This window comes from Natator depressus, chromosome 7 (assembly GCF_965152275.1).
Source record: "Natator depressus isolate rNatDep1 chromosome 7, rNatDep2.hap1, whole genome shotgun sequence".
NCBI classification, from domain to species: Eukaryota; Metazoa; Chordata; order Testudines; family Cheloniidae; genus Natator; species Natator depressus.
Window position 1 is genome coordinate 11,070,635 of NC_134240.1, and position 19,473 is coordinate 11,090,107.

General features: G+C 39.7%; 1 protein-coding gene across 1 annotated transcript in view; it reads right to left on the reverse strand.

Annotated features, from left to right (window-relative positions):
• SHQ1 (SHQ1, H/ACA ribonucleoprotein assembly factor) overlaps positions 1-19,473 on the reverse strand; it is a 99,754-nt gene that overhangs the window by 51,838 nt on the left and 28,443 nt on the right. The window contains exons 8-9 of the mRNA XM_074957499.1: positions 6,968-7,122; positions 3,329-3,382 (exon numbers count right to left, since the gene is read on the reverse strand). Of these exons, the coding sequence (XP_074813600.1) occupies positions 3,329-3,382; positions 6,968-7,122 (209 nt within the window). The remainder of the gene's footprint in view (positions 1-3,328; positions 3,383-6,967; positions 7,123-19,473) is intronic.

Sequence of the window (19,473 nt, forward strand, 5' to 3'; positions counted from 1 at the left end):
AACTACAGAACTAAATGCCCAAACCCTGCAAACTCTTACTACTGAATAGTGTTTGCTATCATGAGTAGTGCACCACTGGAAGTGTTTGCAAGATTAGGCCCTATTTTTTTTTTTTTTTAATTGCCAACCCTACAAACGGAGTCTTGGCTCAGACAGTTAAGCTGGGTTCTTTCTATCCTCTTTATCTTCACCAGAAATAAAGGTTCCACAGGCCAGATAAGCCCCTCAGTCACACCTGGCCAACCCTACTGCTTTATACAAGTGTAACAGAAACTCAGGGAACAATTCTACTGAAAGATGCACAAATGGAATAGAATTCAGTTCACTCAGTCTTGGCTGTATTGGCTATGTAAGGTTCACAGGAGTTAAAAAAAAGCATGGTTGAAAACATGAACCAAGGATAAATCACTGTAAGCATCCACTGCCCATGTCTGCAGACACTCTGAAACAATAGCTCTGAAAGATGTAAACTCAATCAGGGGCATGGGGATTCTGCAATTCTGCAACTATGGAATTTGGGATATTTTTCAAGATGCCATGAAATTCACTATTTCTGTCATGGAATTTGCTGTTTTGCTGCAGCCAAGAGCCTAACATTTTGTCTTCTGTCTGCAACCAGGCTGCAGTTGCTGCTTGCTTCCCATCCTTCCCCACAAGGAGAAGTTAAATGGATTACAGTGCATACTCCCTGCACTGTTGTTTTATGCCTAGTGGCAGAAGACTGGGGAGCCAGAATTACAGTCCAATTACAGCCCAAAGAGGAAGCCAAAAGTGCAGACTGGTGTAAGCTATGAAGCCTGGAAAACAGTGCAACAGTCAAGACCGATTGAGCTGCGGAGATGAGCAGCTGAAGCAGGCTACAAGTGTCTGACTTCCCTGATACAAATTATTATTATTATATAACATTTATTGCCATAGTGCCCTGAAGGGCACAGCCAGATTAGACCTCCCCATTGTGCTAGGCACTGTACAAACACCTAATAAATGACAGTCCCTGCCCACACATGGCAAAGGTGGTCCCCAGCTGGGCTATCAAGAAAACACTGCAAGAGCTGAGTTTCAGTGCACCGAACTGGGCTTCCGAAAGAGCACAAGGAAAAAAATACCATCCTCGAAAGCAACCACTGTAAAACATATTGAAACAAATTTAACCTGAAGTAGTTATTTTGTTTTTTAAAATCAGACCCACAGCTGTGTGTGTTTGTGTGGAGATGGGAAGAGGGAAATGAAGAATTGATAGCACAGTGATGAAATAAATTAGTGTTGCTATAGAATTTAGAGGTTGTTGCCTCAGAATTTAGAAGTTGCTTGAGCAGAATTTAACCATCGGTGCAGTTTGGTCCCATTGTGCCGTGTAGTACACGGGACTCTGATTATAAAAATACATTATGAATTATTCACACTTCAAAATGTGAAGAACGTACTAATTTAACAATATCAAAAATATTACAAAAGCAAATTAAATTCACAGGGCACTGTCAGAGCTAGCAGGCCCAGATGTGTTTTGACAGTCTCTTCATTCTGCTTTTCTCATTTTTGTGTTTAGGCAGATTATTAAAATTTACAAGATTCCCCCACACAAGAGTGGAATGGACACACAGCATCAGTTTTATGCCCTTACAATTGTGGAGAAACTCCTTACTATGGGTTTTTTATTATAATATCACCCAGAAGAACAGTTTCAGTTTAAAATGTGCTACAATCCTTGTTTGCTGGTATAAACCAGTTTTTAGGAATCACAGAAGCAGGATGAAGTAAAATATGAATATTTTAAATAGCTATAACTTGGCCTGTCAATTCTGACAGTATCCTTTTATAGTGCATCGCCTTACATAATACACTAGCTTCTATCATGTCTTTGTTTAAAGAGTATACATTTATTTGATTTAATATTTAAATGTTTTTGTTATATATAAAAACTTTATAAAGACATATGTGTGTTGTCATAAAGTAAAGTTATTAATCCGCCCCTTAGTAATTTGCAAACCCAGTGATCCATAATGATATTGTACTTGAGTATCACAACAACATTTGACATTCATATCTTGTGTTTTCTGTCAGCTGGTGCTCAGGATGAGAGAATTTTCTAGCAAAACAAATGCGTTTCATCCATATGTTTTTATCTTGATTGTTCATCAGTCATTCATTAAAAAAGGGACTTCTAGTCATTAAAGCAAATTTGCATGATACTGGAATTTGTGTGTACTCTTTATTATATTTGTTCTTACTTCCATTTTCCCATGCCATGATTACCTTCTTTGACAGAAATAAAGTTTAATGCCTTAAAACAATTTTAAATCAAAGAATTTAATCAGAGAAACATGAAGATAGAACTACACAACCATTTTAAAGTAATACATGGTCAGTATCCCTTCAAACAGGTAATATGCTTGTGTGTGAGAGAGCTCCGTGTGAAAAAGATAACAATTAGAATAATCCTTTCTAAAACTAATTGCCCAGTAAAATAAAGCCACTTGCCAGTTTTTGTAGTTAATTTTTAAGATACTTTTCAAACATTCTGATTGACAGCAGCTGTCTTACCATCCAATGCTGCTCTCAGCCAGTGAAATAGGAAGATTATCTCTGGCTTTTGTTCAAACAGCTGGAGTTTTATACTATTATTTTCTAGTGCTACAAATTTGGTTGCATTTAATATGCCTACTTGACAAATATTTTACTATATTACAGTATCAAGCTGGTAAAGAAACTACTATTTTTTCATAACAGCAGGAAAAATCCTAGTTTAGTCAGACCATAGCTTTACTATAATATCCTTACTGACATACCACAAACCACATCCAACCAGATAAGTAAACTTTATTAATTTAAGGAAAAAAGTTTATGTGGTAAGAATGATATATTTAATGCTTCTTCAGAGTGTCAGTCCACTCCATGTGAGCAAGAGAAAGCACCTGATCTTGTTCCGGCTTACTTATCAGATGCAGACATCTTGCCAAAGTATTTGTTTTACTTTTTCTATACCGCTGTTCTTTACATACATCAGTATTCCACCTAATGGATATTACAGTTTGCTCCACGGTGGTGAGAATGATATCAAAACTTTACCAGATATCTGTGTAGTGCAAAAATATCTCACTTACAATAAACTTAGCCTGGAAACGTATACTGCACTTCCTAAAAGATCCACTTTAAATAATTCTGTAGTCAGTTTTGGAAGTTACAACATGTAATTCATTAAAATAACTACATACAGCAAAAGGAAATTTAAAACATTCAATACATCTATAGTTATGAATGAGCAGAACATAACATACAGTAATAATGATATTTTAACCACCAACACGAAAGTTCTTGAAATTCACCTTACCTCGAGCCAGCACAAAGTTGCACTCAGTTTCCTGATATTCCATGACGACTCCACCTGATTTTTTTTTTGGGGTGGGGGGGGGAAATAGAATAAAGCAAATATTATTTAATTCAACATTCAAAATTGCAGGCAAAGTATTTTCAAATAATATTCTGCCAGTAGTCATTTAAATGTTTAAAATCGCAAAGGTTAAGAATACTTATGACGTGTGTATTTAAATAACTGGGAATATCTAGCTTATGCATAAAGCCTTTCACACACAACAGCAATCACAGAAAAACTGCATTTTAGAGGAATTCTCTCTCTCAATAAATACACTTTCCTCCGAGCAACAGCACCTTGAATGTCTGCCCAGTGAATCAACACAGCTCAAACTGAAATGCCTCTTTTTCCTAAAAACTGTTCAAGGTTTTTGGCTTCCAAATGGGGACCTAAATCCAGCAGTGCATGTACAGTGTGGTTCTTTTTAAACTGTGGCAGATTCATGGGATTTGTAAGGTAGTATGCTCTAGCGGAATGAGAAGGGCTAGGAGCCAGGAATTCCTGAATTATAATCCTGGCTCTTATTTTACTTTGATTTGTGACCTTGGACAAATCATTTAACTTCTGCATGTCTCCGTTTCCCCATTAAAAAATTAGCATAACAATATTTATTACCTTACCTAACAGGGTTATTGTAAGGATAAAGTTGTGTGTGTTTGTACAGCACACTGAAAATAGAAGTGCTATATTAGTAATAAGTATTATTATTATACCATTGAACTGTACAGACCTGCAAAGTTCTGCACACAATTCTAATGTCTATTCTTAAGGATTCACTCCAGTCAGGAGAGCGGGATTGTTTAAAAAGGGGAAGTAACAGCTCTCAGAGAATATCAACACTTGTTTGCAGAAAGAAAAGGAGGACTTGTGGCACCTTAGAGACTAACCAATTTATTTGAGCATGAGCTTTCGTGAGCTACAGCTCACTTCATCGGATGCATACTGTGGAAATTGCAGAAGACATTATATACACAGACACCATGAAACAATACCTCCTCCCACCCCACTCTCCTGCTGGTAATAGCATATCTAAAGTGATCATCAAGTTGGGCCATTTCCAGCACAAATCCAGGTTCTCACCCTCCGCCCCCCCACAGACAAACTCACACTCTTGCTGGTAATAGCCCATCCAAAGTGACCACTCTCTTCACAATGTGTATGATAATCAAGGTGGGCCATTTCCTGCAGAAATCCAGGTTCTCTCACCCCCTCCAAAAACCACACACACAAACTCACTCTCCTGCTTGTAATAGCCTATCCAAAGTGACCACTCTCCTTACAACCTGCATGAAAATCAAGGTGGGCCATTTCCAGCACAAATACAGGTTTTCTCACCCACCCCCACCCCCACACACACAAACTCACTCTCCTGCTGGCAATAGCTCATCCAAACTGACCACTCTCCCCACAATGTGCATGACAATCAAGGTGGGCCACTTCCAGCATAAATCCAAGTTTAACCAGAACGTCTGGGGTGGGGGGGGGGGGGTAGGAAAAAACAAGGGGAAATAGCCACTCCCAGTCTCTATTTAAGCCTAAATTAATAGTATCCAATTTGCAAATGAATTCCAATTCAGCAGTTTCTCGCTGGACTCTGGATTTGAAGTTTTTTTGTTGTAAGATAGCGACACTTCAATCTCTCTGGTCACGCAATCAGAGACATGAAGGTCGCTATCTTACAACAAAAAAACTTCAAATCCAGAGTCCAGCGAGAAACTGCTGAATTGGAATTCATTTGCAAATTGGATACTATTAATTTAGGCTTAAATAGAGACTGGGAGTGGCTAAGTCATTATGCAAGGTAGCCTATTTCCCCTTTTTTTTCCTCCCCCCCGACGTTCTGGTTAAACTTGGATTTATGCTGGAAGTGGCCCACCTTGATTGTCATGCACATTGTGGGGAGAGTGGTCAGTTTGGATGAGCTATTGCCAGCAGGAGAGTGAGTTTGTGTGCGTGGGGGGGAGGGGGTGAGAAAACCTGGATTTGTGCTGGAAATGGCCCACCTTGATTATCATGCACATTGTAGGGAGAGTGGTCACTTTGGATGAGCTATTACCAGCAGGAGAGTGAGTTTGTGTGTGTATGGGGGTGGGGGAGTGAGAAAACCTGGATTTGTGCTGGAAATGGCCCACCTTGATTTTCATGCAGGTTGTAAGGAGAGTGGTCACTTTGGATAGGCTATTACCAGCAGGAGAGTGAGTCTGTGTGTGGGGTTTTTGGAGGGGGGTGAGGGGGTGAGAGAATCTGGATTTCTGCAGGAAATGGCCCACCTTGATTATCATACACATTGTGAAGAGAGTGGTCACTTTGGATGGGCTATTACCAGCAAGAGAGTGAGTTTGTCTGTGGGGGGGCGGAGGGTGAGAAAACCTGGATTTGTGCTGGAAATGGCCCAACTTGATGATCACTTTAGATAAGCTATTACCAGCAGGAGAGTGGGGTGGGAGGAGGTATTGTTTCATGGTGTCTGTGTATATAATGTCTTCTGCAATTTCCACAGTATGCATCTGATGAAGTGAGCTGTAGCTCACGAAAGCTCATGCTCAAATAAATTGGTTAGTCTCTAAGGTGCCACAAGTCCTCCTTTTCTTTTTGCGAATACAGACTAACACGGCTGTTACTCTGAAAACTGGTTTGCAGGGCACCTTCCTGGCCAAAGTACAGCTCTATGCTGCCCCCTCTCCCAATCTGTGGCGGGGAGCGGGGGGGAGGGAGGGAGTGTGCTAAGGCTGTTTTGGGGAAGGGAAGAGAACATAGCTGAAGAACACGGTGCTCTGGCTGTTCTGTTACCTATGGCCCATCAGAGGCTATGGGAAACAGAATGTAAGTAAGGGGAGACTTATGGTTACTCTTTCACAGGGGAAGGGCAAGCCCCACAACCTGTGGTGTGCTAGGGGAAAGAGAGTACTCAGAATTGGGGCCAAAGTTTTCTGTGGCTACTTTGAAGGTTTCAAAAGTTTTGCTTTAGTTTACTGACTGTTTCCCATAACTAATACCTGTGCTCTAAGAGGCATTTTAAAACAAAAAACAGTTGTTTTAAAGCTTCAGAGCTATGGAATTCCCTGAACAGAAGCAATTCAAAATAGCAGCTTCTGTGGAACTCCAGAACCCTGTCCTTCATCCTACACGCCCACCAATGACATTTTACATAACCAAACACACACTGTTGTGACAAACAAACAATTTGAACTATTATAAAACTACCCAGAAAAAAAATAAAAAAACCAGTATTAAACAGCTGTCCTTTCATGTAGTCCCTATCTAGATAATCAAGTCATAGCATAGCAATGATCCAAGAAATAACCTGAAGTGATTCATTTGTTTTTATATCTCCTGCACCACACCCTCTTTCCCTTTCGCTCCCACAGCTAAGTGATGCTTCAGACCTGTCGCACCAGCATAAAAATCATTTGGAATGATACCAATTCTAAGCTGCTGTCCATTAGGCTAATCTAGAAATTTAACATTCAGTCCTCACTTTTTAAATTCTGGACCAAAGTCCACTTTAAAAGCTATGCCTTGTGGTAGACAATGCAATGTCTTGTAGACTGGCTGCTGAGCCACTTCTGAAGTTTCATGAAGGAAAAAAAAACTTACATTTTTGTCTCCTTCAGTAATACAAATTTCATAGCAGTATGCCAGAAGGATATCAATTAAACTGAAATACACTTGATGACGGGTTCTTTTATCTAGCAGGTAAGATTTATTTGTGAATTTTCTCAGCTGCTCTCTCTCTTCTTCTGACCAGGAGACTAAAAAAAGTAAAAGGACAACAGATTACAAATTAAAAACCAAAATGTTCCTTTTACAAAGAGATATCCTTTTTCCACAATCCCATGAAAGCAAACTGGTTAACAATCATGTATTTAAAGCAAAAACAACAAGGAGTCCTCATGGCACCTTACAGACTAACAAATTTATTTGGGCATAAGCTTTTGTGGGCTAGAACCCACTTCATTGGATGCATGGAGTGAAAATACAGGAGCAGGTATAAATACATGAAAGGATGGGGGGTTGCTTTACCAAGTGTGAGGTCAGACTAACGAGTTTAAATCAATTAACAGCAGGATATCAAGCGCGGAAAAATAACTTTTGAAGTGGTAAGGGAGTTGCCCATTACAACATTACATATCTCTAAGACAAAAAGCCTAAGTCATTCTTACTTTGATTATTATCAATCTTTTATTGAACACTTATTAACTCGACTTAGGGTTTAACTACACAGGGAAGTTAATGTGCAGTAAGCCAGGGTGTGAATTTAAAGCACAATAGTAGCTACTCCGCACTAACTCCCTCTGTGGACACTCTTACTGTGCACTAAGAGTGCCCTCAGGTGGTTTAGCTTAATACTCTTCCAAAGTGCATTAAGCTAGTGAGCACAAAGGCTCTGTCAGTGGACACTAAAGTGCCCACACAGGGAGTTAGTGTGGAGTAACTAGTGCACACCTGTTACTGTGAGCTTTCTCCCCATGTAGACAAGTGCATAGGCTTTTAGGATTGCCAGTGCCCCGATCATGCAAGTTACTCTGTTTAGGCAGACCCATGTACCCATGTTAGAACCATTCTGAAAATGCCAGGGCTCAGTGAGGTTGCAGGGGTATCCTGTACAGAGCTTTATGCAAAATCAGGGCCAAAGACAGTGACTAAACATTTCTGAAGTTCTTACCAAGGAACCTAGATATTAGCATTCCCAGAGCAGTGGCAGGATAAAGAAATGATAAGAGAAAGAACGAAAACAAGAGTAATTCTGTCTCTCTGAACCCAGTCAAGTTTGATTTTTAGACCTGGATAAGGTTTAGAAGCTGTGCTGGTTGTATTGGCTGACAATCGCCTCCCAGTGCTGAATGAAGATCAAGAGTGAAATCCTGTCCCCGCTGAAGTCCATTTCGCCATTCATTCAGCCTGTCACCCCCCAGTGTTCATGCTAATTTTTTTCTGTTGGTTGCTTTTGATACTGGTGCTCTGAATGTCTCAAACCTTCACAGGAACAGACTGGGATTGGCTCTAGAACAGCTATTCTCCTTTCTTTTTTACATTACCCAGAAGAGAGGACTGGGCAATTGCCTTTCTGAGCCAAGGATTTTCTGACACAGGGGTCTATTTTCTCTCTTCCTGTTCCCTATGGGGGCTGTGAGGAGGGTTTAATGGGAAGGCATGGTATACCTGCCTTCCGCATGCTGTCACCATCCTGCTCTCTCTTCAAATCACTGGAGACATCTGACACAACTGAAAAATTAACCCAGATCCAGAGCCCACGGAGACTGGAATTAGATAAGGGCTAGGTGGTAGAGACTGAGTTATTGGAGTTCATAGAATCATAGAATCACAGAATATCAGGGTTGGAAGGGACCTCAGGAGGTCATCTAGTCCAACCCCCTGCTCAAAGCAGGACCAATCCCCAATTAAATCATCCCAGCCAGGGCTTTGTCAAGCCTGACCTTAAAAACTTCTAAGGAAGGAGATTCCACCACCTCCCTAGGTAACGCATTCCAGTGTTTCACCACCCTCCTAGTGAAAAAGTTTTTCCTAATATCCAACCTAAACCTCCCCCACTGCAACTTGAGACCATTACTCCTTGTCCTGTCATCTTCTACCACTGAGAATAGTCTAGAACCATCCTCTTTGGAACCACCTCTCAGGTAGTTGAAAGCAGCTATCAAATCCCCCCTCATTCTTCTCTTATTAATTAATAGTAAGCACGCAGGAAAACTGAAGTTATTACATACTACGAGAAGTACCCCAAAACTGACCACAGTTGTATTAGCGCCTTTAAATGAGGGAGCAAGCCTGCCATCTGCGACTCACGTTCACAATTTGAGTGCCTTTTTGGTTCCCCAGCTGCTTTCAGATGTCACGTAGTAGCAGCTACCAAGCTCTCTTTCCATCACTTGTACTTGTCAAGGAGGTCACGGCCTTTTCTTTCATATACAGACATCACCAGGGCCAACTGTCTCTTTACAGTTTAAGGCTGGATTACACCAATGTGCTTCACATGAGGCTGTACTGTAAATCCATTTAGAATTTGTAGCTGGTAGAGAATGAGTCTGCCTACTTTCTAAGCATACTAAGAGGCTGCCTGCTTACTATATTATCAGTAGGGAATACATTACACTCATGCGTCGTGATTTGCATGGTCTGCCATTTTAGCTGTTGATTTTGAGTTCTGAAGAACTAAATTGTTTCAGTCTCAGCTATTTGAGGAGTCACGTTATTCCTTATGTATTAATGTTGCAGTTGCAACTTTCTGAGATGCTCAAGCTTACAGCCATTAAGTTTAAACAAAAAATGTTCTGGTGGCAAGGTGCTGTCTGGAATGTTGGAACCGACTTCCGCCTTTGCTCTGACACCACTCAGATTTGATTATCTTCAGTAATATGCTATTTTCCCATACTTTTCCACAATGCAGGAAGAGAAGCCAATCTGTGTTGCAGGGACCAGGAGAAGCCTATTTCAATGGGTTGGGAGGTCCTTTTATGACCATTTTAACTGAGTTTTGACTGTATATAGAATTATTATTCCGCAACTAGTGCACTGTTACAGGCACTTTTATAAATATGAATAAATACAACATATCCTCTCTTCAGGTTTATTCCAAGAACAGATATGAATAACCGCATTTACTGCCCTACTGGCATTCTTAAAGTGTCAAGTAAAAATCATGTGTTTTGATTAGCTGTCGGGAGCAGAATATTAAGAACACGTCTGGGTCCTGCAGATAGATGAATCCCTAGATAATGTAGTACTTGATATATTATGTTTGCCATTCAACACATCAGTAAAAGATTTTTGCTGTTAGATTTTCCAGGGAAAAATTTCTATCTGAATCCAAAATTGACTGTAGTGGCACAATCTCTAGTGTACACATAGAAAATTAGTCCCACATATAAAATTATACAAGTGAAAATTGTCTGCTAATTTCTGCTCTCTCACAAGACTTGTTTTTTAAAGGAACCCAAAGGTAATGTTTCTGATCACTGCTTAAATGCAATGCAAAAGGACCCTGGAATTATCCTTAAACTACAGAAGAGATAGGATGACTGACCAGAAATAATCCTTGTGCAAACCTCAGGCTACGTCAACAAGAAATCTCTTTTAAGTCAAATTAAGAAGCCAAGGGACCTGATCTAAAAATTTTCATTAAGACTATCTAGAAACTTTATGTCAGTGTTTGAGTGGTGGTGCTGCTGGTGGTGTGGCAGTGTGTTGTTTAGCACACTGTCTTTTCTTCAGTTACCTTATGTAGAAAATATTAAGTACATTTCCTTAGAATTATTAGAGTATTTCTCATAGTTATATCACGTAAACAAATTTCTCTTTTATGCATAAACCCCTTCTCTTTAACACAACCATGTCACATTCTTCCAACAATTCCAGTAAATCCAGGAAATGTGTGTTTACACTGGAATATTGCTCACAGTTTTTATACAATCCACATCCTCATGGTTACAATCTTCTCCATAAGAAGTGCAGTCTTCTTTATCCCAGGATCTTGGCACAAGAGTTTATCCAAACATACCATAAAATGTTACAAACGTAATGGACACCAAAGGCTCCAGCACATACATACACACACTCTCTTAAAGCATCAGACTGCAAATGGAAAAAAAATTGTACATGCTTCTTTTTGAAAATCTTCAATGTCTCATCTACTTCATAAGCATTACATGCTTTGATTTTAGCTTTTTGCACACTTCTTTGTGAACTAAACATTTCTTAGGAATGAAGCCAACTTAGTTCCAAATTCCCAGAAATTCAAGCTTTTGTTATGTCTTGAAAAAGTTGATCTCTTTCTGTTGCCATGGTTTAGTGAGAAATGACAATTTAGCAAGAATGATGGAAATTCAACCCTTATTCTCCATCAGTACAGAATGATTTAGCATCTATTCCTTATATTTAGATTCCAAAACTTACAAAGAGATCTTTTGTAAGTTTCGGAATCTCTTATTGACTTTTTCAGTGAATTATCTGGTTCATTTACACTAAATTATCTATAAGCCGCCATGTGCAATGTTTTAATACATTTGAAATAAATTGATTTCTGAAAGAACATACCATGAAAACATTTGCATTTTGCTATGCTAGGGTGGGCTCTACTGTGATATCAGAAGCTGTCGCATCAGGGTGTCCGCACTTACAGTAACATCAAATTGGAAAACAAGTCACTTTCAAATTTCAACTAGCTTCCAATAGAGAAACCTCAGTAAGAGGCTATTCTGAGATCTATTGCAGAATCATGTATAAATGGAAATTCCACCCTACTGAGGCCAACATAAAAGAGCACAAACTATGTCAAAATGGAAGACAGAAAAGCTGAAAGTGTAACAGGGAATCTAAGAACATGTCTACATGGCCTGCAGCAGCAAGTCTCAGAGCCTTGGTCAACAGACTCGAGCTTCTACACTTACAACAGCTATGAAGATGTTGGAGTACAAGCTCCAGCCCAAGCTGCAAACCCACCCCCTCCTTAGGATTCAGAGCCTGAGCTGCAACATCTAGCTATTGTTAGAGTGGTAACCCAAGTCCGAGTCTATGATCCTGGACTCGGACACTTGTTGCTGCAGTCTGCTACAAACTGTGTAGATGTATCCTAAAGGCAAACAACAAATCTTATCTTTTCAAGTCTTTGGTTAAGTATGTCTGTGACAATCAGGGTCCAGACACACAGGGGAGACCATAGGGTCTCAACCCCAAAGAATAAGCAACTGAATCAACTGATTATATACAACAGTATTGTACTACAAAAGTGTATCGAATAATGTCTTTTATGAAAGCTGGTGACACATTGGTCATGAATATTATTGCGTGATGAATGTATGGGTTGTGCATAAAGAGTTATGTATATGTGTTGGAAATATGTTCTTAAAATGTGTTTTGGAGACAGGGCATAAGTCAAGCCTGCCCTAGACAACGCAATGTGGATTTCCCTGTCTGACTGGCTTGATTACAGGCAGAGGACAATGAAAGTACATTTACATAAAAGGTAAATAAAGTATTCAAGCTGATAAGTGTCAGCGGAAACAGCACTGTGGGCATACTGGGGGACAGAGTCCACACTCCCCAGGAAGTCTTCCTGGCTCTGTAGGCAGAGACAACGGACTTTGGGAAACATAAGGGGAGAAAAAAAAGGCATTCTAGTTATCTGTCACTTACGGAACAAAAGGGACGGCACACTCTGATTCTGTGAACATTGGATCCTCTGGCCTGGAGGGTTAGAGATGCTAGTAATTTAATGTAAGAAAGAAAATCACTTTGGCAAAAATTGTAACTTCATAAAATTAAGTTTTAGTCTCTAAAAAGTGAGAGGAATTGGACACTTACAGAGAGATATCTCTGGGGAACTCAGGAACTGGTTCACCGAGTACTACCTGCAAGTCAAGGTTAAGACTGGCAAAGTCTCGAGACGTTTGCTGATGAAGCGGACAGACTGGTGTGGGAGGAAGCTGATACAGTCTAATCTTCAGCAAAGCTCATTCTTGCTAAGGCGGAAGGGTAAGACGATGGCTTATGGTTCTGGACTCTCCTGAGGAGCATATCAGTGACACAGTCAATTGTAGGATTTACATGCTGCTTGCTGGTTGACTGAAGTTCACACTTCAAGCACTGGTAAATTAGATTTTTAAGTGATTCAGAGTGAGAAGGCTGGGAACAATAAGATAAGGTTACAGTTTGTTGTTTTCTGTTTATTTTGGATAAATGAAATAGAACAAAGGAAAGCATTAGGTAAACAGAACAGCAGCAAGGGCAGTATGAACAAAGAAACGTATGCCAAATAGACAAGAAATAAATTAGAAGAGTTCTGTGCAGACCTCTGCATCTTCTCTGCAGGTAAAAGGTTGGACGAGGTGAACACCCTCCTCGGAGTCTGACACGCTCTATGGAGTGCACCCGGCTCTCCAAAGCATATTTGCAGTTCCACAGCCTACAGTGATGGGAGGAGACAGACCCTCCAGCTTATAATGGAGCCCAGGATGGATATAGCTGGAGAGAGAAAAATTGCAACTGGAAACCTTTCAGATCAAACTACAGCAAGAAGAGAAAGGGAAGCAATGCCAACATGAACTCAGTATATGGGAACTAAAAACAGAAAATCCTCAAGCAGTAAATCGATCTTCCCCAAAAAACACCCATTTGGGACGCACTGAGCCCTGTATACAAACAGATACATTGTATTAAAGAATATTTCACTACTTTCAAGAAACTGTGTGAATTACATAAAATTCCAGAAGACACGGAAGTCTCCCTGCTAGCGGCAAAGCTCTTCGGTAAAGCATTAAGTGTATTTAATTAAATGGAAACTAAACAAGCTTCAATATATAGTGAATTGTAAAGGGCTGTATTGCAAATATTTCAATTTGCCCAAAAATGTATACAGTAAGGTTTAGAATGATGAGTCACAGAGAATATGTATATAAGATATGTGATTCCATGAGAAAACGGGCAAAGGGACTGAGAATTATGACCATTTATTTGACCTTTTGAACAAGACGATTTCCTGAGTATATGCCCTAAGGAGATCAGAGAAGCCATTTGGGATAAATCCCTGGGTTCTGAACAGGAAGCAGCAGATCTGGTTGATTCCTATGTACAATCAGAGCATCACAATATCAGAGTCTGAAAGTCTACAGAAGATTGCTACCTGGCAATAAGAGAGCTATTAAGGAGAATGATATGTCAGAGAAGCTAAATAATCCCTCAGAAGCATCTGGCACTGCCCACTGTCATATAGAGGTAACTGGATTAGATGGACCACAGGTTGGCTCTGGTCTACCCCGGTAATTCCTATACTCCTATAGTTGCACAGCTGTATGCATACACACACCATGGTCAGCCATCAAATGTAACACACACACTATGGGGAATACTAGCTCGAACCTCCTTCTCCAAAAATCATAGGTCTCCACTAATTGAACAAATAAAGGATGCCCCCTTACGTGTCAGTAGCAATAGGTCTTATAGCCTCGTTACAGGCCAGTTGTAGAGTGAGGAATCACAAATTACAAGCAAACTCAGGTTTGTTTCCCTAGTAGTGGAAAATAATTCACATGCTTACTGGCCACAAGGTTAGACATGATCAGGAACAAGAAGTAATCCAAACCTCGTGTTCCTAGCTATCTCAGTGGAAAAAGTAGCAAACAAATGGCAAATGTAAACTGACTTTTTAAAAAGTTTGCCACTAATAAAAATTAATTGGAGTCTATATCTGAAATCTGGATTTTAGGAGGCAAGTGTGTGTGTGCAACGAATACTACATCTCTTACTGTTAATGTGAAAAGCAACATAAACCATGCAAAAAGGTGATCAAGCTCCGCAAGCCATAACAGTGAGAGGGCATGAATGACAGAAATATATGAAGAGGTATATATTTTGAAGAGGACAAGAGTGTATCTTATAACATATATTCAACTGGAACTAATATATACAGAGAAAATTTAAGCTCACTAGAGGTTGGCAAAGAAGATTTGCAACAATTCCCCAAGGATAAAGTGGTGAGACATTCATTAATTTAGCTGATACAAAGTGCCAGGTGTCCTTAATAAAATCTCTCCCTGGAGGAAATATATTTCTTCTAGTTGACAAATAAAGATCTTTCCATTTATCAAGGGCTTTGAATTATAAATTACCCAAGCCTGAGACTGCTCATTAACATACGAAAACACCTATCTAGTTATTCATATTATTTTTCTACTTTTTAAAAAATTCTGCATAGTTTAGCAGAATAAATGCATAACTACATCTTCTGCCACTTTAAATGTGTGCTACACACGCTTCTGTGTTATCAATGTGTTTTGTCAAACAATATTTTCATAGTATTTAAGGTTAATCTCTTGCAAAGTAGCATCAGCTATCACCTACTGTGTTCTACATACACGAATTCTTAAACTTGATTTAAAATATTTTATACATTAGTCAGTGCCCAGATGATGTCTTTTATCGCCACAGTTTAACTACATGAGCATTTTTCACAAGCTCAGAATGTAAGAGACAGAACAAAAATAAAGGTTATCATGGCAAACTCAGAACAAGACACATATTACAAGAGATTATCAGGCACCTATTATAGAGCAACTTGATCATTTCCTTAAAAAAGAGCTGTTTAAATTAAACTAATCTTTTTTTTTAAAAAAAACACCCTTTCTTCAATGGTAACACGTAGTGGAACCAGCAATGACATAGGTCTGCACAGATAAGGTTTGGTTTTGGGTTTTTTTTTGTTTTTTTTGGAATGGCTGCACATTGTCAGAAACATATATGAATGTGTTTCAAATTGCTTCTTAATATTAGAGTCAGTATGGTTTAACATCCTTTAAAGGGAGTGAATAACTATCAAACAGTCAGAGTGTTTCACTGTAAATTCTACTTCCAGTGTTGCCAATGACTTTATGACACTGAGCAAACTCCTTAACCTTCTTGGTGTCAGTCTACACAGTTGTAAAATGGGTCTACTTCTGTGACATTATACAGCAATATGCATTATTATTATTATTGTGATTTCAACTGTGCTCAGACACTCCACTCAGGATCCAAAAGAGCTAGATGCTGTACAACAGACAATAAGAAAGAGTCTCTGCCCTCCAGATATTCAACAATATACCGTATTGGAAACCTAAAAAATACAAAGTGCATTGAGTTAAACATCTTTGCTGCTGTCAAACTCACCTGCCTTGTCCATCGCTCCAAACACATCACCCTCTTTACAGTCCCTTGAATGCCTCCACATCCATTTCAAACTCCATGTTCTCAATTTCAAGTTTCTGCTAATGCCTACCTCTCATTCCTGAATGTTCATCACTCTCCTGTTTCCTACCAATTCCATCTCCCTCCCTACTTCCTTTGTCCTCTCTCCCACAAGCATTTCTACACCTTCTCCCATGCAGCCATTACATGGGAGAGTCCTCCCTGAATCTCAACTTCTCTCTTCCTCAAGCCCTCCCCAAAACTATTTTTCCATGGTCCATGAAAAACAAACCTGTAATTCCCTATAAGATATATCAAAAAAGGTATAATCCTTTCTTCTCCTTTATGTTTGTGTCACCTTTTTAGACTGTAATATTTTGGGAGCAGGAGCTTGCTTTTCAAATATATTAGCAAAGAGCCTAGCAAATTTTTGGTGGTACATAAATCATAATTTTTCACCATATGAAAAGTATTTGCTGAAGGGCAAATCAGTGCCACTAATGTCACCTATGCAGTGAATCCAAGGAAGACTTCAGAAGGCAGTAAGACAGCCACAACATTGTCAACCTGTGAAACTCCAAGTAACTGTATTTATTTGGAGCCCTCGTGGCACCTTAGAGACTAACAAATTTATTTGGGCATAAGCTTTCGTGGGTTATAACCCACTTCACCAGATGCACGGAGTGGAAAATACAGTAAGCAGGTATAAATATACAGCACATGAAAAGATGGTAGTTGCCTTACCAAGTGGGGGGTCAGTGCTAACGAGGCCTATTCAGTTAGGGTGGATGTAGCCCATTCCCAACAGCTGACAAAAAGGTGTGAGTATCAACAGAGGGAAAATTATTTTTTGTAGTGCTAACGAGGCCAATTCAATCAAGGTGGATGTGCCCCATTCCCAGCAGTTGACAAGAAGATGAGAGTATCAACAGAGGGAAAATTATTTTTCTGTAGTGACCCAGCCACTCCCAGTCTTCATTCTGGCCTAATTTGATGGTGTCCAGTTTGCAAATTAATTCCAGTTCTGCAGTTTCTTGTTGGAGTCTGTTTTTTAATTTTTTTTTGTTGAAGAACGGTGACTTTGAAGTCTGTTATTTAGTGTCCAGGGAGATTGAAGTGCTCTCCTACTGGTTTTTGAATGTTACGATTCTTGATATCTGGTTTCTGTCCACTTATTCTTTGTGTAGAGACTGTCCGGTTTGGCCAATGTACATGGCAGAGGGGCACTGCTGGCACATGCTGGTATATATCACATTGGTAGATGTGCAGGTGAACAAGCTATATTTTTTTGGAAATTTACAGGCTTATGGAAAGGTTCAGTCTTTAAAAAGAAAAATTGTTGCTGTTCTTTAAAAAAAAAAATCAGACAGACTGGTCACTGGTAAGCATGATGGATTACTGTAAATAAAACAAGTGATCCCTGGAGCATGTAAATGCTATATTAAATATATGTGTCAGCCTGAGTCTTTGAAGACTTTTGTATTGCCTAAAAAGGAGTTTTACTGTTCAGCATTTTGAAATAAAGTAAAAATGAACTTTTAACTAAGCTGAATGTGACCGTTACAAAATGTAAAGCCTTTCATCTGGATTCTGTAGAAGCAAGACTCTAATGTGAACCTTAGCAGCAAGAAAGAGAGCCTTTCAAAAGTTTCCCCCTCATGGGAATGGCTATGTAATTAGGTAGGCTTTTTTTTTTTTTTTTTTTTTAAGGATTATTTGACTTGCCTTAGACATTGTAAGCATGAACAAAAATCTGAGACTGTCAGTTTAAGAAAAAGGTGCCTATCCCTGAAATGATACACAAACACAATAAAGATTAAGTCTAGTCTCTAATGTAGGGGTGCCAACCTGAGCCTGAGAAGGAGCCAGAATTTACCAACGTACATTGCCAAAGAGCCACAGTAATATGTCAGCAGCCCCACATTAGCTCCCCCGCCCCCGCTTCAAGCGCCTCCCACCCAATAGCAGCCCCACCAACCAGTGCCTCTCCATCCCTCTCAATTAGCTGTTTCATGGTGTGCAGGAGGCTTGGGGAGGGTGGGAGAGGCAGCAAGGCCATGGCAGGCTCAGGGGAGGGAGCAATAAGGGGTGGAGTGGGGACAGAGCCAGGGTTTGAGCAGTGAGCACCCCCCAGCACATTGGAAAGTTGGTGCCTGTAGCTCCAGCCTTGGAGTCGGTGCCTATACAAGGAGCCGCATATTAACTTCTGAAGAGCCGTATGTGGCTCCGGAGCCACAGGCTGGCCACCCCTGCTCTAATGTTTCCACTGGCATCCCGAGCATTGTGCAGCAAAAGCAGTTTTTCAGTGATCTTAATAGCCTGATGACTGCCATTCAAGCTGAGAAGAAAAATCAGGAAGAAAACAATGAACTGGAGATGCAATGATTGCAATAAACAATAAAAATATAAGGGACAAAAAAGAAAAAAACCACTTAGGACAAATGAAACAGCAAATTAGAGGAAGACAAAATATACAGTGTACATAAAAGCTGAAGGAAGAGACAGAAAAGGTTAATTAAAAGTAGATTCAAGGTAAGAATAGAAAACAGCTAAAGGCATTAAATGCTAATGAGACTAGCAGATCCAAAAAAAACTGGTAATGAGATATTACGAGAACTGAAGAGGTAAAAAACAAAACAAGGGAAAATAAGCAAGGAGGAAAGTAAGAGCAATAATCAAACAAATAAAATCTTCAGTTAATTATAATACCATGCAAAAAGATATCTGCATTTGTACTTACTCCTCCCAGTCAAAAATAAAAGTAATCAAATGTTTATTCTAAGAAACTATTTATCATTAAAAAAAATTCTCGACAAATTAGTAAAAGCAGTAACAACAAAAATTCAGCTGCTTTTTAGTTCAACATTTTCAATAGGAAAGTAAATTAAATATCATACTGACTTATGTCATCTTCCCATGAACTTCTACTAGCTTACATAGCATTTTACAAACCTTTGTTCATTAAAAGATCTTCTTTTTTACAAACGCAATATACTTTTCAATTATGTCCGTTTTCATCCATTCTCCCAGCAATGTCCTGCCATTGGCCAACCAGCTGCCAAGTTCCTCCCAGTACTGCCGAATCCTTGACAGCACAGGTTATCCACAAACACAGGTGGGAGGGGGGCTGAGCTATAGGACAAGTCTATGAGATATAGGACAAGTCTATACTAGAAAATTGAGTCAGCCTAAGTTACATTGACATACAGCGGCCGCAGTCGTTAAATTGCTTTTGCATGTCCACATTATGCTCCTTGTTTCAGCAGTGCGCGTCTCCAACTAGCAGTGCTTGCATCAATGCAAAGAGCAGTGCACTGTGGGTAGCTATCCCACTGTGCACCTCACTACTATCTAGCACAGGCTGTTTTGGGAAGGTTTTGCAATGCCTCACGGGAGCAAACGAGTTGCACGGGGTAACTGGGAATATG